The sequence below is a fragment of the Polypterus senegalus genome, chromosome 13 (assembly GCF_016835505.1).
Source record: "Polypterus senegalus isolate Bchr_013 chromosome 13, ASM1683550v1, whole genome shotgun sequence".
NCBI classification, from domain to species: domain Eukaryota; kingdom Metazoa; phylum Chordata; class Cladistia; order Polypteriformes; family Polypteridae; genus Polypterus; species Polypterus senegalus.
Genome location: NC_053166.1, coordinates 79,586,234 through 79,611,904, shown reverse-complemented (window position 1 = coordinate 79,611,904; position 25,671 = coordinate 79,586,234). Strand labels below are relative to the sequence as shown.

The 25,671-nt window shown below is 38.5% G+C and overlaps 1 protein-coding gene across 2 annotated transcripts; it reads right to left on the bottom strand.

The window, feature by feature from the left end:
• Window positions 1-31: 31 nt before the first annotated feature.
• LOC120542956 (three prime repair exonuclease 2-like) lies at window positions 32-20,017 on the bottom strand. 2 transcript variants are annotated; one of them, XM_039775729.1, is made up of 2 exons: window positions 19,918-20,017; window positions 32-4,451 (listed from the first exon to the last, which is right to left on the bottom strand). In XM_039775729.1, the coding sequence occupies exon 2, from the start codon at window positions 4,419-4,421 to the stop codon at window positions 3,636-3,638; it is 786 nt and encodes a 261-aa protein (XP_039631663.1). In that variant the 5' UTR covers window positions 4,422-4,451; window positions 19,918-20,017; the 3' UTR covers window positions 32-3,635. The 2 variants fall into 2 exon arrangements, with proteins under 2 accessions (XP_039631663.1, XP_039631664.1); XM_039775730.1 differs by lacking the exon at window positions 19,918-20,017 and adding an exon at window positions 18,920-19,150.
• Window positions 20,018-25,671: the final 5,654 nt, after the last annotated feature.

Genomic DNA, 25,671 nt, shown 5'->3' with positions numbered 1-25,671 from the left:
GTGTTTTATGTTAAACTGAAAATGCCTCTGGTGTGACAGAATTTCATATTCACCAGCTAATGCACAGTAATACACTCATGTTTTAGTTTATATACAAGTCTGGTGAACACGTAATGGACAGCAAAGTGGTCTGACTGAAAGTTTTCAAGGGAAATTAATTAACACAAAATTATTAAAAATGTTTAATATTTCAGAAGGTTGGAAGGTATAGACGTTACAAAAAGCAATGTACAGATAAATAAGAAGAATATTTCTGATTGGATGTATACCTCTTGTAAGGTTCTTGCTTGGTACAGTTTAGTTATCAGTGCAAATAAAACGTCACTTGCTATGTGAGACACATCTCATTTTGTTTCATAGGTTATACATACTATTAGAATGCTTTAACATTGGTTATCAGCAGCTTACATTGAAAAATAATTATCTTATTTAAATAAAATACTAAGCATTATTCCTCAGTTTTAAAAAGTAATCATACTGTTTTTTAAAAGTCAGAAAATAGTTTATATTTCATGAATCACAATTCATTTTACTAACATTGCAAAATTTTTCAAAAATACAGATTTATAAAATTTGTATACATTTTAAGTGAAATAAGTAAAGGTAGCATGATGAGTCATTAGTATAATGTCAGGACCAGCAAACGTCTAGTCCACCACATTAGACAATCATTTACACCTATCTCTGTCTGCCACTGAGAACTCTAAACAGATCTTATCACATGGTTGGGTACTATAATAATGACAGCCTCTGCTACAACCATATTTGTAGACATAACAGACCAAACGATTTGGATTCTTTTGGAGTTGGAAGTACAGAAGGAAAAACCACTGTGAAGCACCTCAGTGATAAAAGATCTCAGGATAGGAAGGAATGCCCCAGATTCTGCTGTAAGTTAAGAAATCAGTGGTACACCCACTCTCCATATCTCTACAAATAAATGTTTCAAGAAAGTGCCTATAGACATGAGAGCATAAGTATAACAATTTTAAAATGTACTGACCAGCTAAACTACTATGAGCAGAAATGACCTGTTATATCATAAAAATCATGAAGGTCTCTTTCAAACATTAAAGCTATGATTGGACTTTGTTTTTACTTAATCCCTCAGAAACAGTGAAGTGCAGGTCTGTGGGAGCCTTTTGGTCATGCCCCGCTTCAAATGATGCACTGATTTGGAAGAGGATGGTGTTTTTTGTGTTGATGGGGAAAAAATAGACCACTCCTTCAGGACCTGCAAGACTACAGTTCTGACCACTACGAGACCAGCTATAACATTTTTTTTGTTTAAAACCTTTAGAGGCAATCTTCTACCATGAAGATGTTAAAGTGTAACCATGGCATGCAAAGTATATAAATAGATGCAATGGGTAAAAAAGGTAACCTGCTTTTAAATAAAAACAAACAAAAAAAAAAAAAATCCACAGCCTTTGGCGCTGCCCCATACTTGGGAAACACAATTTTTCCAATTTGTATTGTTTCACCATACTGGTGTAAGCAACCACCAACTAGTCAGATTTAAGTTCATTTTCGTTACTGCATTTAGTCATTTTTGCAGGGCAATTATATGCACTATGCCACGAGGAAAGTCCATAAGCAAAAATAAAACAAGTACTTGAATGATACAAAAAAAAAAATATGGTGGCAAAGACAGTTAAACAATAAATCAAAACCTAACATGCTAATATTGAATGTTTCTCAGACATGCAGGTACGAATTTCACTGCACTCTGTACATGTGACAATACTACTTAACTTCTTATGTAAAAAGAAGCTAAATAGAGCCATGACATCATAGTACTTTCTAAATTTAAATATGATTAAAAGTATGCTCCTCTGCAGATGTGGTTATGAAATTTACTGTGGCATCTGTATATACTTTATGTGTAGATTCTATTGATATGGAGTGTATAAAGCCAGGGGGACAGAGTTGAATTGGGAAAGAACACTACAGGACATGAGCCTGCAGGCTATAATGCACCAGTTCTACTTAAGAGGATAAAATGTTCAGAAGAGTAGAAAGAGAGGGGCTAGAAAGCAGAGAGATGCAAAATTAAATTGGCCTACTAGAGAGCCATTCTTAGGAAAACAGCACATTGGTTTAATTTTTCAACAGGATGGGGCACCACCTCACTGGTCTCTTCCAGTGCGGCATTTCCTAAATGAGATCTATCCCCAACATTGGATAGGAAAATCTGGAAATCAAGAATTGTCACTCCACCATTGGCCTCCAAGATCCCCAGATATCACCCCATGTGACTTTTTCCTTTGGGGATACTTCAAAGGATTAGTGTTCCAACCACCAATGCCTACAACTTTGGATGAAATGAAGTTGAAGATAACGGCTGCCATTTAGAGCGTCAATCCCGATATGTTAGAGAGAGTTTGGCAGGAATTTGAATATCACCTCGATATTGTTACAGTTACTTGTGGGGAGCACATAGTACATTTATAGACAATGTGGGAAACACGTGAATATAACAGTTTTTGTATATGCTTGTATAATTCAATAAATATAGCTTTTTGAAACTCCGATATTCTTTTTTATATACAGAATGAAACTAGATTAATTCCTCAAGATGCCACTAGGTTGCTCTGCAGTGTCCGATGAATGGGCGCAGCGCTACAGCTCTTTAAAACTCCGATATTCTTTTTGGGACACCCTGTATTTGTTTTTCCGTTGCCACAACCAGGAAAACAGAACTGAATACAAATGGCTTGCTTGTCCTCGTCCTCTTTCTTTCCAGCAAATAACTGCCTACACCCCATCAGGACATACAAAAAAAGGTATTAATTTTTAAATACAGTATTTGATTAAACTCCAAGTAACATACTTTGAAATACAAACACAAGCGCAGTCAAAAGTGCCCATTCCTTGTGTGATGACAGGACACCACAAGTTCTGAATTTGTTGTCTGTATAGCACTTTCAGAAAAAAATGTCTTTCAACAGTATTCTCTTGCATTTGGTAAAACATTGGATATGTTCTTGGATAGTCATTCATTTCCCTGTACTATTTATAATTCTTATACTAAATTATGCAGTGTGGACTACTGTGCAAGGGGCTACAAGTGACTTACTGAAGCATACTCCTTTCCATAATAAACATCTAGTCCACCAGTTTTAAGATTTAAGAATCTCAAAGTATATGTGTATTTATTGTAGCTCACACAGTATTAACCAATATGTCAAACAACGGCAGAGATATTTGCTTTTACCACGGTTGAAAGTAGTCTTCTGCCATGCACATGCAATAGTTTGAGGTAAAGTGTTGAATCTCTGTCTCAGAAAGCTCCTGACAGGCAACTTCCCTCAAATGGGATTTTATTATAAGTAGCATAAAACTAGTGCATTTATATGTGATTATTATTTGCAATTCTTTTTGTTTTAGTTTTTCTTCTTCTGTAAACATACACATGAGTAAATTCATTTTGTTAGAGGTGTCAGGTCATTGATTTTGTCACTGTTATTTATAAACTCATAATTGTTGGTTTCACTGCAGACGTTGTCACAAGATTTGGATAGTTACTTCAATGACATAAAGTATACTAAATGTCACTGGGATATTCATTCCTTTGAACTTAAGGTAATTCATTTTAAAAAGCATTAGATCTTCTAAAACTTGCTTTCATCCAATTACACCAAGCCCAAGCTTTGACTAGACCTTACAGCCTTTGATCTTTGTTTCGGAGAATATCGCTCAAGGTGACTTTGGTGCAGATTTTTAGATGGACTGGGGTTGTACATGGGAGTAATTTCCTTCCAGGGTCTGGCATGCAGGTCTGCCCAATTCAACAGCTCAGTGGCATGAGAACGAAAAACTGAAATAAGAGTAAGCACATCAGCTTCTGCACAATGGGCATTAAGTGGATACACTCCATGAAACCTCTTGTAAAGTTCACTTAAACTGTATCCTCCTTTGAACCTCCGAAATCTAGGGTTTTCGATACCTTCAAGAATCTCTCTTAAGGCTTGGTAAGAATCAGCACAGAACACATTATCAGGAAGGTCTGACTCCTGGCGAGTTAGTTCCGTGCGCAGCAGTGGAAAGTCAAAATTAAAACCATTGTGAGCCACCAAGCACACAGGTGGTGCTTGTCTCTCCAAAAATGCCCTTAATAGTGTAACAATAGTCTGGTCAAAGCCAGATTTGCAGTTTTCTGTCAGGTTTTCATTGCTCAAACCGCTGAGGTCAAAGGCCTTCTGTGAGACCAGCTTATTGGGGTTAACACACAGGCAGAGTTTATCCATAACACGGGGATACACATGACCAGCTTTTCCCCTATTTCCAATGCTTTGTGTAAAATTTTCCAAAGAAAAGCGGTGTACACTGGCCAGGCACATTTCAGTCAGCCGAGGACGCTCTCCACAGATTCCAGTCGCTTCAAGGTCAAGGAACACAAAAGTCTGGAAATGATGCATCTTGGATATGGTCTGTTAATCTTCCAGAAACTGAAAGAAAAAAAAATGCAAGTATTAGTAAAACCTATATTGGAGTTGCTTATAAAACTTACTTCATGTTCAGCCATTACAAATTTTACAGTATGTCTGTAATTCACAAAGAATGACACATTCAGCAGCACAGGATCAGAATGCATGCTTGCATATTTTAATTTTGCACTCTGTAAATTAGGATTAATCGGTTAACTAAATTTTTCTCCCATTCTGAAATGAATGTCACATTAATGCAAGAAGATCCTAAGTTTTCCCCTGTAGAACTCAGAATGCAAGAGTAATAGGATGTCAGTGAGAATGAAAACTTAAAAATTATTATTTTATTACGTGACCAAAATGGGATGACTCATACCTAACTCTTGTTTTTATTTAATCTTTTTCTTAATGAATGAATTACTTCAAAGAACTTCCTACACTAATTTCTGGAGATTTCACATTTAAGATGTTTGAAGGATGTGCATTTAAAACAAATCATTTGGCTGTTAGTTTTTTTTAGTGCTGAATAAGTTATTTCTTATTCCACTTGCCTTTAGTGTCTGCTGTATTCAGCATTAGAGACAGCTGGCTGAATCTGCCTTTGTGAAACACAACAGCAGTTAAACACCAAAAATAGACTAAAGTTTGCAGCTTGACCACTTAGGTCACCATGACATCCTAACAATTTTTCCCTAGGCCTTTCATTATGTTTGCACTGTCTAGAATGGCAAGCTCAGGAAATCTGTAAACAACTAATATCAAATGGCAAACAAATCACTTTTCATTATTCGTTTGTATTATGCTGGTGCTAGTGTAGGTGGGATTAATCTACAATCACAAGCAAAGAAGAGTAAAGAACACTTAAGAAAGAAGCAGAATCATACTATGCAGTGCATATATATATATATATATATATATATATATATATATATATATATATATATATATATACACTAATAAAAGGCAAAGCCCTCACTCACTCACTCACTCACTCATCACTAATTCTCCAACTTCCCGTGTAGGTAGAAGGCTGAAATTTGGCAGGCTCATTCCTTACAGCTTACTTACAAAAGTTGGGCAGGTTTCATTTCGAAATTCTACGCCTAATGGTCATAACTGGAAGGTATTTTTCTCCATTAACTGTAATGGAGTTGAGCTGGAAAGGCGTGGGGGGAGTTTGGTGTGACATCATCCGCCTCCCACGTAATCCGTGAACTGACTGTCAGCGCAGTGCGTAGAAAACCAGGAAGACCTCCAAAAGCGCTTAAGAAAACATGCATTATATAATTGAGAAGGCAGCGAAACAATAAGAAGCGAGCGAGTGACATATACTACCATATTCATGAGTGCTGCTACCTCGGAAAGAAAGCAAGGTGTAAACCTAAACTTTAAATTAAGTTCATAGACAGGCTACGCTGGCGTTTCACATGCCCACAGGTAATCGGGATACAAGTTTAATGAGAGGGCGGGATATAAGCGAGTTTTGATCACTTTGTAACTAAGTTAAAATTGTAGGTGAAGGGGTGTGCTTATGCAAATTCGAGAGACTGTGTTTGTGGGGATTGACAGTTAAAGGCGGGTGGGGAGTCACGTCATCATCTCCCCTCCCATTTCCTCATTTCACTCTGAGCTGAGCTCAGCTAACGCCGTCTTCGAAGCAACCGTCACACTGCCACCAAATACTCACAGAAAAATCCACAAGTTAATACACACGCTGTCTCTAGAGTTTCTCCACACTGAATCCTCCAGGCACTACTTACAAAAGGTTACATTGACAATCGTGTTACGTTATTTTTAAAATCTTTCCTTTTCTTAGCACAAGCACAGCTGAGAAGCTTGATGCATGTGCTCCATAAGCGTTAAAAATAATGCATTTAATCACACTTTGCATTACAAGCAAAGGGGAGCTTTTGTCAATGCATGATTTCCTGGTACACGATTACATTGATCAAGCGCATCCCGATTCATTTTACCCTCGCACCACCTTAGTTTGAGAAGAAGTATGAAAAATATGAGGTTAACACAGAAAAACAGATCACCAATTCAAGCTTTATGAATAATCGATTAAGCCATCAATAATTGTTTTGGTAAAGCCATCCTCCTTCCATTTTATAATTTTTCCCCACTAGCCATGATTAAATGAGCGGTAAAAAGTAAGAGCAAAGCGAGGTGACTTATTTAGGCAGGCATATATATGACAGCAACACTCATGACAATGTCAATCATGTTACGTTATTATTAAAATGTTTCCTTTTCTTTTCATTACTTCTTTAACACACTACTTCTCCTCGGTAGCGGGTATTTTGCTATATATATATATATATGAATTACCTCCAAAGAGCGCTGAGACTTTTGATATCATGAGCGTGTGTACAAAAGGGGTCTCCTGCCCAGCAAAAGTCGAGCAGCCAGCGCGTGCATAGCTGTGCCGGCCTTTGAGGCGCTGACTGCGCTTCTGCCTTAAGTCAAAGTGAGCACTTTTAATTTTTTCATCCTCCCCTGCGCTATAGCCCAGACAAGTGCAAACACGGGACCCCTTTTCTACACCACGGCAAAATAATATTAAGGCGATTCACACTTTCTTTTGCACGATATCGATTATGAGGTCCTCAGCTCGGATTATGAAGACACGCACGAGTGGAGGACTGACAGTGCCATCACAGCCGATTAATGGCGGGGCGTCTCACCAGTCTACACAAGACCCACGCGACTGTCCCAAAAGCGATCATAGCGTCAGCGAACACATCTCTCTATACTATATAAAAGAAAAAGGCAACTTTCCTTTCTTTACACCTTTTTTTCCTTTTATCCCAAACCAAAGCCTTTCTCTCTTAACACTGCAGAGGACACAAAACTAATTTTCTTTAAATGCGGTAAGGCACATTACCAGAGGCACAAATTTGAGCGTTCACATAGAAAATGTAATTTCTATACCACAGCCGTCGTGTAGCGCCTTTCAAAAGGGATCTACTACCGAGAGATGATCCATATACATTTTAGCTGCTGTTAGTTACTTACCTGTTGTGTTACACAGTCTTTAAAATGTAGTTTACCATAACCACTCCAGTAGTGCTCAATGTACCTGTACTTCTTAAAACGTTAATGTTTTACTGTTTAATAACTTATAGACTATATTTTATTATTTTTCCCTTGCACTCAGTGACCAAAGCTATACACACACATATAGACACATACAAACATACACACAAGTATATGTATGTGTATATATATATATGTATGTGTATATATATATATATACACACACACACCTATCTAGATTATATATATATATATACACACACACACACACACACATACATACATACACACACATATATATTTGTGTGTGTGTATGTATGTATGTGTATATATGATGTAGATAGGTATGTATATATATGTGTGTATATGTAGATATGTATATAGATATGTAGATATGAAGATATGTATGTGTGTATGTATATATATATATATATATATATATGTAGACTCAAACCCATTATGACAGCAGCAATCAAAGCTGTGAGAAAACAGTAAAAGGAGGCGTGTCAGATGTCGTGGTACATTTTCTGATGCAGCTACCGAAAACAACTTCGTGACGCTGCCACCAAATACACAAAACAATTACTTTGACAATCATGTTACATTATTTTTAAAATGTTTCCTTTTCTTTTTCATAACTTCTTTAACACATGACATCACTGCGAAGCGCGGGTATTTTGCTATATATATATATCACAGCGACACTCATAACAGTGACAAAACAATTACATTAACAATCATGTTACGTTATTTTTAAAATTTTTCCTTTTCTTTTTCGTACCTTCTTTAACACACTACTTCTCCGCTGCGAAGCGCGGGTATTCTGCTAGTACACTAATGAAAGGCAAAGCCCTCACTCACTCATCACTAATTCTCCAACTTCCCGTGTAGGTAGAAGGCTGAAATTTGGCAGGCTCATTCCTTACAGCTTACTTACAAAAGTTGGGCAGATTTCATTTCGAAATTCTATGAGTAATGGTCATAACTAGAAGCTATTTTTCTCCATTTACTGTAATTGTGTTGAGCTCGAAAGTGGGGGGCGGAGTTTCGTGTGACATCATCATGCCTCCCACGTAATCATGCAGTATGTAGAAAACCAGGAAGAGCTCCAAAAACCGCTGAAGAAAACATACATTATATAATTAAGAAGGCAGCGAAACAATTAGAAGCGAGTGACATATAAAACCATATTCAGCGGCTCACGTGAACTGACCCAGTGCGCAGACAAAAATCAACAGTTCCAAAGAGTGCTGAACAAAAACCGAATTACACTGCTACGCTCAAATAGACAAACCGCACGCCCTGGCGCAATAGTAGAGGCTTCGCCTCTAGCACCGAGGTTCGATTCCCGAGAGGGGATGCACTAAGTATGTACACACGCTTCTCGATTCATTTTATCTTCGCATCCCCTTGGTTTGAGACGTATGAAAAAATATTCGGTTAACGCAGAAAGACAGATCACCAATTGAAGCTTCATGAATAATGGATACTTTATTCGCGATCAATGATTGTTTTGGTAAAGTCATACTCAGTGTATTCATTAGATGAATGGTAAAAAAGTAAGAGCGAGGGGAGGGTACCTTATTGAGGCACACAGGCAAAACCACAATAGCACGCGGGCTCGATGTACTGTAGTGAGCGTCAACTCGATCTGAATTGCGCGATCACATTAGAAAAAATATTTCTGTTCAAGTTCTATTTAGTCCATATGTGTCAAACTCAAGGCCCACGGGCCACATCCAGCCCGGAGTGTAATTATATTACGGCCAGCGAGATCATTTTATATACTGTATTATTGTTATTAATGGCCCGGGGATATGAAGCGCTGGTAACACAATAAACTACAGATTCCATAATGCAGCGCTTCAGCTGCCTTGCCGAACACTTAACGCGTTAATTAAGTCTAGCTTATGATGCTGCAAGTTATTGAGAAGCTAGCCCACACGATGCCAAAGAGAAAAGGTGATTCTCAACATAGAGCCTTTAAAAACCGATGGGAGGCTTAGTATATGTTTACTGACATTGCCGGTAAACCAGTGTCTCTCATTTGTGGAGCTAATGTGGCTGTAATTACAGAATTTAATCTAAGACGGCACTATGAGACAAAACATCAAGATAACCTGAAAGACCTGAATGCAATGCACAAGATACAGAAAGCAGAAGAGTTAAAGAAGAATCTGACACTTCAGCAGACGTTTTTACCCGTACAAAATCACAAAGTGATTTCAAGTGAAGCTACTTTTATGGGAGACACAAATGCACCAGTGCAACTTGCCCCACTTTCCCTGTTGCCAAGTAATGTTGAACCAAATCGGCTGTGTGGTGTCCCAAATACGCACTTTGCTGATAAACTGAGCGCACTGCGCACTGAGTTCGCACGGCGCTTTGGTGACTTTGAAGAACAAAAAAAGAATTTTGAGTTGTTTCGCAACCCATTTGCGTCGATGTGGAAACTGCACCTGTGCAGATTCAGATGGAGGTGATTGAGCTGCAGTGTAATGGCACACTGAAGGCAAAGTACGATACTGCACGGCCCGCACATGCGGCTCGAACCTTGTGTATGTTTGGTACCACATATCTGTGTGAGAAGCTCTTCTCAGTCATGAAGACTAACAAAACAGCACACAGGAGTCACCTCACTGATGAGCACCTGCAGTCCATCCTGAGAATCTCGACAACACAGAACCTCACACCAAACATAAACGAACTTGTTGCCAAAAAAAGATGCCAGGCGCCCAGCTCTGATAAAATGACATAAGAGCAAAGTTAACTGAATGATTTGATTTGTTATTGCTGAAAAGAACAAATTTTATTTATATTTCCAGGTTTTGTTATGCACCATGTTCATATTTGAATTTGTATAATTTTGACAGGATATATTTTTATGGAGAGCAAAATCTTTTGGGATATTTAAAATTTAATTTTATTTTTTATATAAAATTACATAAGAGTAAAGAAATTTGAATGTTTGTTCTTTTAATGTTTACTTTATTTCTAACTTGTATAATTTAGACAGGATATATTTTATGGAGAGCAAAATATTATAAGTTATTTAAGGTTTGAGTTGATTTATTCCAGAATAATATTCTGTCGACTAAATAAACAGAAACGATAGTTCATAATATCCACGCAGACTTGCGTAAGAAGAGTCATCCGTTTTAACAAGCAGCGAATTGCACTGATATGAAATAGCCTGCCCATTTAATTATTTAGGAATGGATAAATAAATTAAGATTTTGTACAAATAATGTTTTTCATTTTTCTTCCTTCATGGATTCTGCCACCCCCAGCAACAGTTGCTCGCACCCCAAAGACTGTATATATGTGTATGTATATATATATATATATATATCCATCCATTTGCTAACCCGCTGAATCCGAATACAGGGTCACGGGGGTCTGCTGGAGCCAATCCCAGCCAACACAGGGCACAAGGCAGGAACCAATCCTGGGCAGGGTGCCAACCCACCGCAGGACACACACATACACACCCACACACCAAGCACACACTAGGGCCAATTTAGAATCGCCAATCCACCTAACCTGCATGTCTTTGGATTGTGGGAGGAAACCGGAGTGCCGGAGGAAACCCACGAACAGGGAGAACATGCAAACTCCACGCAGGGAGGACCGGGAAGCGAACCCGGTCTCTAACTGATATATATATATATATATATATATATATATATATATATATATATATATTGTGGTCAGACCCGGCCGGGACGCCCAGGAGCACGAGAGGAGGGCTTGTGCCTCCTCCAGACCGCGAGGGGGCATCCGTCCTGGTTATGTTGGGGGCTTCAGGTAAAGGGCTTGGAAGGTCAGCCCTGTAGAGACCCGTGGCCACCGCCAGGCGGCGCCCCAGTGCCTGATTATCCTGGGAGCCCGGCACTTCCTGGGGAAGACTTTGGAGGACACCCGGAGAGCTGCCGGGAGGACAGCCGGCACTTCCACCGGGAATCATATATAAGGGGCCGCCTCCCTTCAGTGAGCAGTGGATGTCGGGTGGAAGTGGACAGAGCTGGAGAGAGGACTGGAGGCGGCCAGGAAAGAAAGGCACAGAGACTGTGAGCCCTGGACTTTGGGGAATCGGTGCAAGATGCACTGGGGTTTTGGGTTGCACGTAATTTGTAAATAGAGTAAATAAATATATATATATGACAGCAACACTCATCACTCACAACAGTGACAAAACAATTACATTGACAATCATGTTACGTTATTTTCAAAATGTTTCCTTTTCTTTTTCATTACTTCTTTAACACACTACTCCGCTGCGAAGCGCGGGTATTTTGCTAGTCTATACTAATAAAAGGCAAAGCCCTCACTGACTGATGGACTGACTGACTGACTGACTGACTCATCACTAATTCTCCAACTTCCCGTGTAGGTAGAAGGCTGAAATTTGGCAGGCTTATTCTTTACAGCTTACTTACAAAAGTTAAGCAGGTTTCATTTCAAAATTCTACACGTCACGATCATAACGGTCGAGAACGGTGGACAACGTCCGCCATGTTGAACTTTCTTATTTATGGCCCCATCTTCACGAGATTTGGTAGGCGGCTTCCCTGCGCTAACTGAAACCAATGTGGCTCAAAAAGGGTACAGTATTGATTTCAGTGGTATACTCATGCAACTGTGGACATGCCAGATACGCTTTAAAAACAAACATATTGAATTTTCCAATTTCGTCACAAATTCTCCAACTTACTTACAAAAGTTAAGCCGTGTAGGTAGAAGGCTGAAATTTGGCAGGCGCATTCCTTACAGCTTACTTACAAAAGTTAAGCAGGTTTCATTTTACAAAAGTTAAATTCATTTCGCAGAATGGTCATAACGGTCAACAACGTCCGCCATGTTGAACTTTCTTATTTATGGCCCCATCTTCACGAAATTTGGTAGGTGGCTTCCCTACGCTAACCAAAACAGCTAACAGTGGTATGATGCCAAAAACAATGTCACTAATTCTCCAACTTCCCGTGTAGGTAGAAGGCTGAAATTTGGCAGGCTTATTTCAGTGGTATGATGCCACTGTCGGCTTTTTATTTATGGCCCCATCTTCACGAAATTTGGTAGGCGGCTTCCCGCGCTATATTGAACTTTTCAACGGTCTTTGTTACTTATGGGCCCATCTTCAAGAAATCTGGTACGCGGGTTCCCAACGCTAACTGAATCCTACTTACGTACATATACATACGTCCATAGCCTGCAGCTCGGTCACTGTGTAAGGCGGCGTTGGGTCCCCCATCTAAACGCCTCCCACGTTGTTGACTGCCTGCCTATATAAGGCCGTCCGTCGCTCTGGTCTCTACATTCCCTTCCTTGCTTCGCCAAGGGATTCACGTCTCCCTGCTGATAACTACAGCCTTTTTATTTAATCCATGGCTTCTCCGCTGTTTTATTCGTTTATTGCGATTATAGTTATTGTGTAGGTATTTTAGACTTACTTTACATTGTTCAGGTACCCATTTCCTTTATCATTCCAACCGTACCCCCATTAACATGTCTATAGAGGTGATCACCATCGATCAAAAAACTGTCACTTACCGAGTGGTTTCCATGACCGGAGATGGCACCTACCTTTTCCATTCTCTTTGTTACATATTGCACGGCCATATCAGGCTCACTCTTGATATCCGGAGGAACATTGTGTCTTATGTATTGAATGACTGGGACATGTTCAAGGTGTGGACTGATGACGGTACAAGAGATAATTATACTACATAGGAGCAGAATAAGAGTGAAATGCTTACGCCCTTCACCTATGGTTCTGCATGTGAGTTGATGGCTTCCGCTGAATTGTTCGGTTGTCGCTTTCAAGTGTACCAAAATTGCCAAATATTTTACACATTTTGAAAACCGCTAATGCCCCTTAAACACCTTAGATTCACAAGTGACGATTTCAGTAGTGGACACTTTGATGTTTATGGATGTTTAAACTCTCAAAAGCTGGATGTGAAGTTATCGATGAAACCGGTTGTATGCTTACAACGCTTGACAGTTGCCGAATGTCACTTCAACACAAGTCCTGAAAATGCTGTCGTAATTGAAGCAAACCATGAAACTCAAACCGATTATGACAGCAGCAATCCAAGCTGTGAGATTTGAAACAAGATTACTGTTCACATGGCCAACTGTACGTTGCATGCTCAAGAGTAAGCTCAGCGCACAGCTTGGTCATATTACAACCGGAGGGCCGAACTCACAATGTGGTATACAAAGAGATCCTTAAATAATTATTGGCATATTTTCCCTCAGTTTAAAAAGGTTTAATTTTCTTCTTAATAAAAATTTTAAGGCAGTACTTAGCGCTGCAAAGTCGGTATTTTGCTATATATATATATATATATATATATATATATATATATATATATATATATATATGTAATGGATGGCCGGCCATTCATCCCGGCCAATACCCCCAAGCTGCCAGGTGGAGCCCTCCTTGCAGCCTGGAGGTCCCCAGAAGACCAGTAGGGCATCATGGACATTGGAGTTTTTATGCAAAGCCCTGCTGGATGCCGTGGGGGCCACAGGAGGGAGCTGCAGGGAGGACCGAGGGCTTTTAGGTGCCCTGTGACCCGGAGGTTCGTCACAGGAAGGCGCGGACTTCGGGTTGAAGAAAGGGACTATTTACCTGACCTGGAAGGTATAGTTCACAATATATATATGTTTATATAGTAAGAGAGAGAGAGAGAGATATATACTGTGTATATATATATATATATATATATATATATATATAGATAGATATATAGATAGATAGATAGATACACTCACCTAAAGGATTATTAGGAACACCTGTTCAATTTCTCATTAATGCAGTTATATAATCAACTAATCACATGGCAGTTGCTTCAATGCATTTAGGGGTGTGGTCCTGGTCAAGACAATCTCCTGAACTCCAAACTGAATGTCAGAATGGGAAAGAAAGGTGATTTAAGCAATTTTGAGCGTGGCATGGTTGTTGGTGCCAGACGGGCCAGTCTGAGTATTTCACAATCTGCTCAGTTACTGGGATTTTCGCGCACAACCATTTCTAGGGTTTATAAAGAATGGTGTGAAAAGGGAAAAACATCCAGTATCGCGGCAGTCCTGTGGCCGAAAATGCCTTGTTGATGCTAGAGGTCAGAGGAGAATGGGCCGACTGATTCAAGCTGATAGAAGAGCAACTTTGACTGAAATAACCACTCGTTACAACCGAGGTATGCAGCAAAGCATTTGTGAAGCCACAACATGCACAACCTTGAGGCGGATGGGCTACAACAGCAGAAGACCCCACCGGGTACCACTCATCTCCACTACAAATAGGAAAAAGAGGCTACAATTTGCACAAGCTCACCCAAAATGGACAGTTGAAGACTGGAAAAATGTTGTCTAGTCTGATGAGTCTCGATTTCTGTTGAGATATTCAAATGGCAAAGTCAGAATTTGGCGTGAACAGAATGAGAACATGGATCCTTCATGCCTTGTTACCACTGTGCAGGCTGGTGGTGGTGGTGGTGTAATGGTATGGGGGATGTTTTCTTGGCACACTTTAGGCCCCTTAGTGCCAATTGGGCATCGTTTAAATGCCACGGGCTACCTGAGCATTGTTTCTGACCATGTCCATCCCTTCATGACCACCATGTACCCATCCTCTGATGGCTACTTCCAGCAGGATAATGCACCATGTCACAAAGCTCGAATCATTTCAAATTGGTTTCTTGAACATGACAATGAGTTCACTGTACTAAAACGGCCCCCACAGTCACCAGATCTCAACCCAATAGAGCATCTTTGGGATGTGGTGGAACGGGAGCTTCGTGCCCTGGATGTGCATCCCACAAATCTCCATCAACTGCAAGATGCTATCCTATCAATATGGGCCAACATTTTCTAAAGAATGCTTTCAGCACCTTGTTGAATCAATGCCACGTAGAATTAAGGCAGTTCTGAAGGCGAAAGGGGGTCAAACACCATATTAGTATGGTGTTCCTAATAATCCTTTAGGTGAGTGTATATATATATATATATATATATATATATATATATATATATATATATAGTCGCGAATGCCAGGGTCAACGACCCGGCCAGGACGCCTTGGAGGACCGGAAGTGGGCGTGTGCCTATCTGGAATCACGTGGGGGCCGCCTTCCTGGTTGCTTTGGGGGCCACCGCCAGGAGGCGCCCCAATGCCTTGGGGACTTGTGACCTCAGCACTTCCGCCACACCAAGAAGTGGTGGGGGGAAGATTTAGGAAGACACCCGGAGAGCTGCCGGGAGACAAGCTGGCACTTCCGCCACGATGGGGCGTGGCCAAGAGGGGAATGCCGGGAACCACCTGGAGCTCGTCCGGGAGTATATAAAAGGGGCCGTCTCCCTTCGTTCGAGGCTGGAGTCGGGTGGAAGCAGGACAAGGCACGATAGAGGTGTGGAGGCGGCCCGAAGAAAGCCATTGTGAGGCAATGACTGAGTATTGGGGTGTGTGCACTTATTTGAACTGGGTCTGAGTGACCAAAATATTGTAAATATTTGTATAATAAACGTGTGGTGGTTGAAGAACAACATGTCTGCCTGTCTGTGTCTGTGTCAAGTCCACAATATATATATATACATATATATAAAATATGACAGCAACACTCATAACAGTGACAAAACAATTACATTGACAAACATGTTACGTTATTTTTAAAATGTTTCCTTTTCTTTTTCATTACTTCTTTAACACACTACTTCTCCACTGCGAAGTGTGGGTATTTTGCTAGTATATATATACTGTATGTATGTATGTATATATATATATATATATATATATATATATATATATATATATATATATATATATGTATATGTATATATATATATATATATATATATATATATATATATATATATATATATATATATATATATATATATATGTATATATATATGTATATATATATATATATATATATATATATATATATATATATATATATATATATATATATATATATATATATATACACATACACACACACACACACTATATAGCCGACGCCCGCCGGTAAGAACAGGAACGGAAAACGATGCATTGCCTTCGACAACAGTTTGTGTCAAGAAATAACCCACTGATAGGAACAGGCAGTTGCCGGATCCCGGAATAGAGATGACATTGTACAAAAACCCGTCGACAGAGAAGATACTGTCGTTCATTTTATAACAAAGGCTTAGGCAACAACCATTGCAGTATAACGAAAACAGCAAGGTGTATGGGAGGCCACAGCGTGGGGAAGGGTTTGAAAGAGGACGAATAGGAATCGAGAAATGCCGTGTCGGCTGCGTGTGGGCGGGACCAGGACGAACCAAACGAGAAATATACATATATACAGTACAGGCCAAAAGTTTGGACACACCTCCTCATTCAATGTGTTTTCTTTATTTTCATGACCATTTACATTGGTAGATTCTCACTGAAGGCATCAAAACTATGAATGAACACATGTGGAGTTATGTACTTAACAAAAAAAGGTGAAATAACTGAAAACATGTTTTATATTCTAGTTTCTTCAAAATAGCTACCCTTTGCTCTGATAACTGCTTTGCACACTCTTGGCATTCTCTCGATGAGCTTCAACAGGTACTCACATGTGTTCATTCATAGTTTTGATGCCTTCAGTGAGAATCTACCAATGTAAATGGTCATGAAAATAAAGAAAACACATTGAATGAGGAGGTGTGTCCAAACTTTTGGCCTGTACTGTATATATATATATATATATATATATATATAAAGAGCTGGGAAGCAATTAAGAACATAATAGCATAAATGTAATTAATTATTAAATTAAAACATAAATCATTCGGTAAATACACACTGAATCACAAAATTAGTGTAGAGTCAACACAAAGAAATTTGAAAAAAAAAATAATGCATAGTTAAAACTTAAATAATGACCTTAAACCTGAACCTTTAACAAAATACTACTTAAGCAAGTACAACCTTAATTTGAATACCTTCCTAAATAACAAGCTGAAAAGAAGGCAATAAGAAAAAGAGGGCAATGTATTAATTCTCAAATTTTAACACAGCATATGAAACATAGATCTATCAAAGAAAAAGGTAATTGAAATGACTGTTGACTTTGAATGCACTGCTGAAGACTGATTTAACTAAAGAAAAAAAAAATAAAATAAAATAAAAGGGACCATCTCTTAATTGGGCATACATTAAAATGTGTTAAATCTCTGCAAATATTATCCTCAGTCTGGCAGACCAGAGAGTTAAAAACAGAGAGGTACTAGAGACTTATTTTGGTTTTAGTGCCACTCAAAGATAACTTGTTTATCACTTATGTAATATGACACTGAATCAAGTTTCTTACAGAACCATGAAATAAAAAAAGCGTACTTTTTACCCTCACAACTTTTCTCTACAATTGCACCAGGACTTCCACAACCCCACACACACACACACCTTTCATCCCACTCCCCCAAACTTATGTCAGTATGTATAAATCAGGAAAATAAACACCAGCTTCGTATTGACATGTGGCGTATGGCTGTGAACAGCTTAATGTGAGATTTTATTTCAGAAGTTTTTCAAAGGTAGTATAAAAATACAGTATATTGTACTGTAATACACACTTAACATTTTTGTATTATTGCTTTGTAATGTTAAAAAAAAACACAGGAAAATACCACTGAGACCAAAGCTTTGCCTGAGATGTTTGCCTCGTTAGTGGCCCTGGATGCAAGACTATTTTTAACACGTTAAACAGGTAACATTAATAGCAAAAATGAATGTGTTAACTTTACCAGGCCTAATAAATCTAATGTATACACACTATTGGTCAAAAGTTTTAGAACACCTCAGTTTCTCTGTTTTTTCCTTCACATTTAATCAGTTCAAATGAAATGAATGAACAAAAATGGTGAAACGGTAAGTAGTATACTGCCAGAGGTTTAAATTTGAAGTTTAGGTTTAGTTTCTAATACATTGGTTGGACTGAGCTAGTGTAATATTGAGAATGAAGTAATTTTAAAGAGTGATCACTTTCTCATAATTATAGATTTGGGTGTAAATATGTATGAAGAAAAGGAGGCTAGTATTAGGAGATGGAATTTTAGCAAAGCAAACTGAAAGAAAACAACTTCAGGCAGAAATTAAAGCAATCGCTATTAATCGTTTTACTTTGATACAGTAGATTTGATTAGTGAAAATAACTATAGCTCATGTCATAGGGCTATATTTCAGTATTTAAAATCTACAGAGCTTTAAACTGTTTTTTTTTTATTTCATGTTCTGCACCACACTCAAGCTGGTGGCAGTAATGCACCATAAGTGAGTATGCCAACTGCCATAAAGACACACAAAAAAAGAACAAAACAAATGACATTTGCAGACTATGTTGTATTTGAAGAGTTGCAGTACATTATATTGTCAGTATTTTATATTTTTAATAAGATTTATAACTAACCTTTTAAATGCGCATTAATGAAACTGAGCAGCCACTTCACGCGTCTACTGTGGCCCTAATCCGACCAGAAATGAATGGGAAAAGAATGGTGTGAAAACGAATGACGTCACAAATGGTAACTCTAAAGATTCAAATAGTAGGTGAACGCAGCAGGTGTCTAAATTTTGTTTTTATTTGCGGAGAGGATACTGGATTAATCCCATCCTTAATGTAAACACTGCCACTGAAGGGTAATTACTTGTTGTTACAATCTGTCTTTAGAATTATGATAATTATACTGATTGATTACAAATAAGAAACGAATCAGAGGATCAAAATCCGGGTAAAATAAATAATATGATAAACCCAGAAGCCCTTATTCTATTACGTGAAGTAAACCTAAGCCACTTCACAGGGATGTGCTGGCTGATTGTTGTTTTGTTGACTTGCCGAAGAAGATTCATCGCGAGAACTCGCTAGATTTTCGCACTATCATCTACGTACTTCCGTCGCATAAATTGAACACACACATATACGTGCTCAACTCTGTTGGAGAGGCTCAACTAGACAGGGCATGAAACTGGTGGTTTCCCATCATTGACTTTTTCCCAGAATCGAAAGTAATTAAAATTGCCGAGAAATATGATTAATAGGTAGTTTCAAATTGACGTGTTTGAGTGCAAGCTCTCTAATATGGATGGGGAAATTGAAGAGCATACTTTACCATACCGTGTAACATTATGGAAATGGTAATGGGTAGGTATCGTTAATACAGTCTTAAAATATACATCCGAAGGAAGTATTTTGTGACATAGAAACAAAAGGTAACGAATACTGGATGTATCCTTACCTAAATACGAAAAATGTTCGGGAGTACGTTTAAGAAGTAGTCAATTTTAAAACGTAAACCTACCCAAAAATAATTAAGTGATTTTAAAACACAGATCAAAGTAAATAGATTTGTCGTAGTAAACATAACTTCGTAACAGACCATTTTAGAAGTTTAGATAAATGCTTACCTTGTGTCCGGAGCCGATGAAAATTGCAGTGGATAGGATGGAGTACAGCAGTGGAGTGTGACCATAATGTACAAGCTCGGGCTTGTTTTCGAAGAGCCACTGTCTGTTTGGAGGAGCTGATTTGTCGCCAAAGCGGAGCACCGCCTCCTAACAGGCTTGAGGTGGAGGTGTGTAGTCAGTATAAAACAAAGGACTGGGAACACTAAAATGATACTGAGAATTTCGGAACCTGTCCGTACCCATTCGTCTGTTGCAATATATATCCATTTTAGGTTTATTAAAGCAATCGCAGAGAAGCTGGTATATATTCGAAGTTAGTATTCGTCTGCGTAATATTTGCCTTATCAGAATCGCTTTTATTCGTCAGTACTTGATGTAAAGGGACTTAACTAGTAATTAATAGCACATAATACATTTACACAGTTTTGAGGAGATTACCTTTGTAACAAGTAAAATATGATGATAGATACTTTATTAATTCCAAGGGGAAATTCACATAATACATCAGTTAATCCCAAAGGGAAATTCACATAATCCAGCAGCAGTATACTGATACAAAAAACAATATTAAATTAAAGAGTAATAAAAATGCATTAAAAGCCCTTTTCTTGATGTATTTATAATGAGAAATGAACAGTTCTGAGAAAAGGCAAATGAGAAAAAGATGTGTTTATCTGTTTTATTTGAGAAAACCCAATTTGAAGTTGAAGTGGTGGTTGAGACACTGGAGTTATTTCAGAAAATTGCTGTATTAGTACACCACAGACACCCCATAGGACTAGGTATAGGGAAAATGTTTCAGCCCCCATATTACAAATATATTTATTGTCTTCTTTCGACTGCTCCCGTTAGGGGTTACCACAGCTGATCATCTTTTTCCATATCTTTCTGTCCTCTGCATCTTGCTCTGTTACACTCATCACCTGCATATCCACTCTCACCACATCCATAAACTTCCTCTTAGGCCATCCTTCTCCCAATATACCGAGCATCTCTCCTCTGCACATGTCCAAACCAATGCAATCTCGTCTCTCTGACTTTGTCTCCCAACCTTCCAACCTGACCTGACCCTCCAATGTACTCGTTTCTAATCCTATCCATCCTCGTCACACCCAGTGCAAATCTTAGCATCTTTTACTCTGCTGCCTCCAGCTCTGTCTCCTGCTTTCTGGTCAGTGCCACCATCTCCAAACCATATAACATAGCTGGTGTTACTACCATCCTGTAGACTTTCCTTTCACACTTGCTGATACCCTTCTGTCACAAATTACTCCTGACACTCTTCTCCCCCCATTCCTTGCCTGCACTCTCTTTTTCACCTCTCTTCCACAATCCCCATTACTCTGTACTATTGATCCCAAGTATTTAAACTCATCCACCTTCGCCAACTTAATGAACTACTGGTCTGCCCAAACAGTATCCTTTTCATATTAAGTCGTGCTTGACAGTAGTCCTGCTATTATTTCTTTTTTGGACATTTCTATATATGTGAGGAAGATTCTATCCAGTTCACTTTATATGGTAAGCCTACAGGCAGGAAAACATTAATTATTACATCCTTCCAATTATCAATCTAGAAGCCTTTTCAATAATTCTCAAACTTTAACAGTTTTTTCAACTTAGAAAAATAATCTATGAAAGGGGTTACTCATGAAAAGTATCAAGATTGCTTTCAAAAGAGTCTTATGTATCAGTAGAAAATCACTGCTCACTCTACACCCAAAAAGACTCAAAATAGAATTGTACATAATATATTTTTTCAAGTTCTACATTTGCTTACTGCTTTCATCACCAATATACTGCCACCTGCTGGACTTCACTACCTACATTAAAACTGCCTCACATTACTCTTCCACAAAGTGTACATATTCAAAATCTACTTATTAACCACATACATTCTACTCTTTCTCTGGAGGGACAACACATATTAGTCAGATGGAGATCACTGTTTCTTGGTGCAGAAAGAAATGTCTCTAACCTAACATCACCAAAACCAAGGAACTGGTTATTGACTTTTGCCACACCAAAGAACCTGCCTCTATGTCTGGTCACAGTTCAAGCCATAGATATACAGGTGGTCGGTCCACTTGTACAGATACTTTGGGGGTCAGCATCAATGACAGGCAGGATTGGTCTCATAACACAGAGTAACCATATGCGAAAGGGCAGAGCAGGCTGTGTTTCTTAGGAGACTGCATTCCTTTAATGTGGGTTGGGACACCTTGTCTTGCAACTCTGTGATGGCCAGTGAAATTTTCTGTGCTGTGTTGTGCTGGGCTGGTAACATCACTTTAAGAGAGGCCTTCCAAATCAACAAATTTATTTAAAGCACAGGCTCAGAAATGGGATGGACTCCTGGGGGTCATAGCAAAGGAGAGAACTAAAACAAAACTAAGTGCAATAATGAACATTGCTGCACATCCTCTCTCTGACACACTAACACCGAGGACTTTTCAGCCAACAAATTATTCCACAGAAGTGTGTCAAGAAATGCTACCGGTGATCCTTTATACCAACAGCAATACTCCTGCATAATGCCTCACTCTGACTGTGACAGCCAAGTCAGAAGTTTTCTTTCTTGTTAATTTATTTTCTTTTTTTGTCATTCTGGTGTGGGTTCAGACCATAGTTTGTGTATTTATACATAGTCATTGGTGTATTTATTTATTTATTTATTTATTTAATGAGCTTCTGTAAAAAGCCAAATTTCCACTAGGGGGAGTCAAAGTTCTGTCTGCCTATCTATCTACTTTAAAACTGAAACTTTACCCCAGTTACATTGTTTCTGCTGTAGCAATGTTTTATAACTCAAAAAGAAGGAGACTATATATGGTAAAATCATTCCTAAACATAGGTCAAGTTTCAGTACAAAAGGAGTGGTTTATTTGCTGAGATGTTCCTGCACCTCGGTGTATGATGGCAAAACGTTTTGGAGTGTCAGACACTACAGTGTATTGTGGAACATAAGAATAGCCACTTGACTGAATTACAATTCAAGGTACTGGAGACAGTGAAACTATTCACATGAGAAGGGAACTACTGTATAACACACAGCTGGTATGAAGAGAAGCTGTCTGAATTTACAAATGCCTGTAGTGACTTGGCAATTATAATAAGGCACATGTCCTTAATTGTTATCTTTTAAGAAGAAAAAAAAAAAACAGGCAGCAGTAGTCTTTAAAAAATTGTGTGTAGCTGCCAGGCTTCCTGAAACCAGATATATATATCTATTAAACTTTAACATAAGTGGCATTCTCTTTTTTCTGTTTTCCTGTATTCCCATCTTGCGTTCTTAACAATTCTACCATTTGATTTTTGCCCACATCCACTGAAAAATCATTTTGACTGTTGTCACTTATATTTATGACTAGTCATGTGCGCCCAACTACGTTACGCGTGTTAAAGTTGTCTGTGAAGGGCTCCCTGTTTAAATGCGACTGCCAGTCGTGAACTGGGGCCTTAAATGCTTTAACATTATGATTTTTTATAATGGAAACAAAATTACAAAAGAAAACCCTTGGACATTGATTCGATAGGAATGGCCTACTCTGAATCATTGTCCGAATAGTAATTATGTGGTGGTGTAGGAGCATTTCTGCTTCTGTCCGTTCACCATCTGTCTTGTTTTCACGATGCTATTGTTTCCTCTCACGATGTCTTCTCAACCTTTCTCCAATCTCGCAGGTTGCTTTGTGGCAATCCAAAGAGTAAGGCAATATACACGGAGCAATGGTTATAAAAGGGGGACACATAGGTATCCAGGCTCTTTAAAGCATACGTAGGGATCACTTCACTGACATGTGAGCAAGCCACGGTACAACTGTGAGACGCACAGCACTCGCCGGCTACAACGTAACAATAATAATTTCCGGAACGTGCTGTTACGTTGTCATTCATTTTACCCACTGTCTATCTTTCATTCATATGTTACGTAGGCACGTACCTTTTATCTTCGGCAATCTCATTCTCTAAGCAGGCCTCAGGAGCTAACCAGCGTAACACTGTCCACCACCCCTTTCGTTATTCTGGCACATTGTTGACATCCGTGAGTAACAACAACGTACTAAACTGAAAGGTGGTCTACGCATGTGTGGAATTCGCGGACAAACAAAGATCAAGATCTAAATGAAGATCTCTTTAGTTAATTTAAAGCACAACAATTTGTTTAGTTTGAATGTCTGTGTTTTGAGGTGTGACTGCAGTACTACAGTCTTCAGTAGTATAAGCCCGGAGGAGATTCTTAATGCAATGCCTATGTTTTAGCTGTCTCTCTACTGCCATCTAGTGCTTCTTCTAATTCATTCACGGACAAACAAAGATCAAGATCCAAATGAAGATTATATATAGAGATGTTTGCAGATCTCTTGCCTAAGGCAAAGTTACTAGTTCATTTATGTTTCGCTGAGGTAAACCTTTATGCATTTTATAGACTACCATTACACTTCATTGAGTAAAAACATATTATATTCCCGAAATCTTACTGTTGCATCTTTACAGTTAGTTAACATACAAGATCCAATGAGAATTTAATGAAGATATCTTTTAATTCTTATGTATTTATTCATGTATTTATTTCTAGTTCTTTTGTATTTAATTCTTTTTTATTTATGATGAGTCTTTATATTTCATATCACCAGTAATTTCAGTGTTTTTACAGATGTCCAATTTGGGTCTGAAATGTTATGCCATGGTAAAGATTTGCAACTCTTAAGGCACTGGCGACTGGAAGATGATTTATTCGCCTATACTTGTCCTTGAGAAATATTAATAAGGGTTCTGTGCTTACATTTTTCTTGGATACTATAAAAGACCCTCAGCAAACTTGGGATTATGTTCAATGGACTTTATACTTCGTTGTTTATGTATACTCCTGTAACATGTCTGTGGTGGCTGGTGTTTATTTCATCCAGTTAATCAATTAAATTGGTGTTTGGGTTTTTTATTTTTACTATATTCTTATTATTTTTATAACCATACTTTTTTACATAGATATTTACAGTTTATACATGTAGATATTAATATTAAGTTTGTCCATTATCCAAGCTTTTATTATCAATTATTTTGTATTTTGCTATGCTTATGTGGGCCATACACTCAACATCTCTCTATTATAAAAAAAAAATTTTGCGACAAGATGTGATCTTAGGAAGAGCGATCTTTTGAAGAGAGACAGAGAGACCCTTTCACATCCCGACAAGTCACATCATACTTACAACCTTTGGAAGCAAGTCCCGTGATGCACATGCAGAGCAAGTTAGAGATAATGGAAGTAGGAAAATTGAAATTCTCAAAAAATAAGAGGGGGACTGCAGATCACACTGCAAGGCAGCTGCAGCAATCCATCAGCTGATTGAGCAAAGAGGAGGTAAAAAAAAAGTTCATTTCCCATTGTATCACCATTTAAGATGGGTTTCGGAGGGGCAGCCGCGTCTCCTTGGAACACATTCAGCCCCCCTTTACACAATGATGCTTAGCGCTGGTGGTGGGAGGTGTTAGCAAGCGAAGCCCCCTAGTAATAAAATGTTATGCACGTGACTTGGCATGGCACATGGTTAAATCTAGAAGTTCTGTGGTGTTGGACAACATTTTTCCGTTATTTTATTTATTGTTTGGACTCTTGAGTAATTGTGGTGTATCCAGATTTCCTACTTAGTTCTAAAATGCTTGTGTCCTTGGACATTGTGGTGTTTCATTTCACAAATCAGCATTAAAGACATTAAAAGTCAGTTGATTGAACAAACCTTTCCAGGAACC

What these genes read in the sequence shown, in the direction of transcription:
- LOC120542956 (XM_039775729.1), bottom strand. Translation starts at nt 4,421, where the DNA reads ATGCATCATTTCCAGACTTTTGTGTTCCTTGACCTTGAAGCGACTGGA.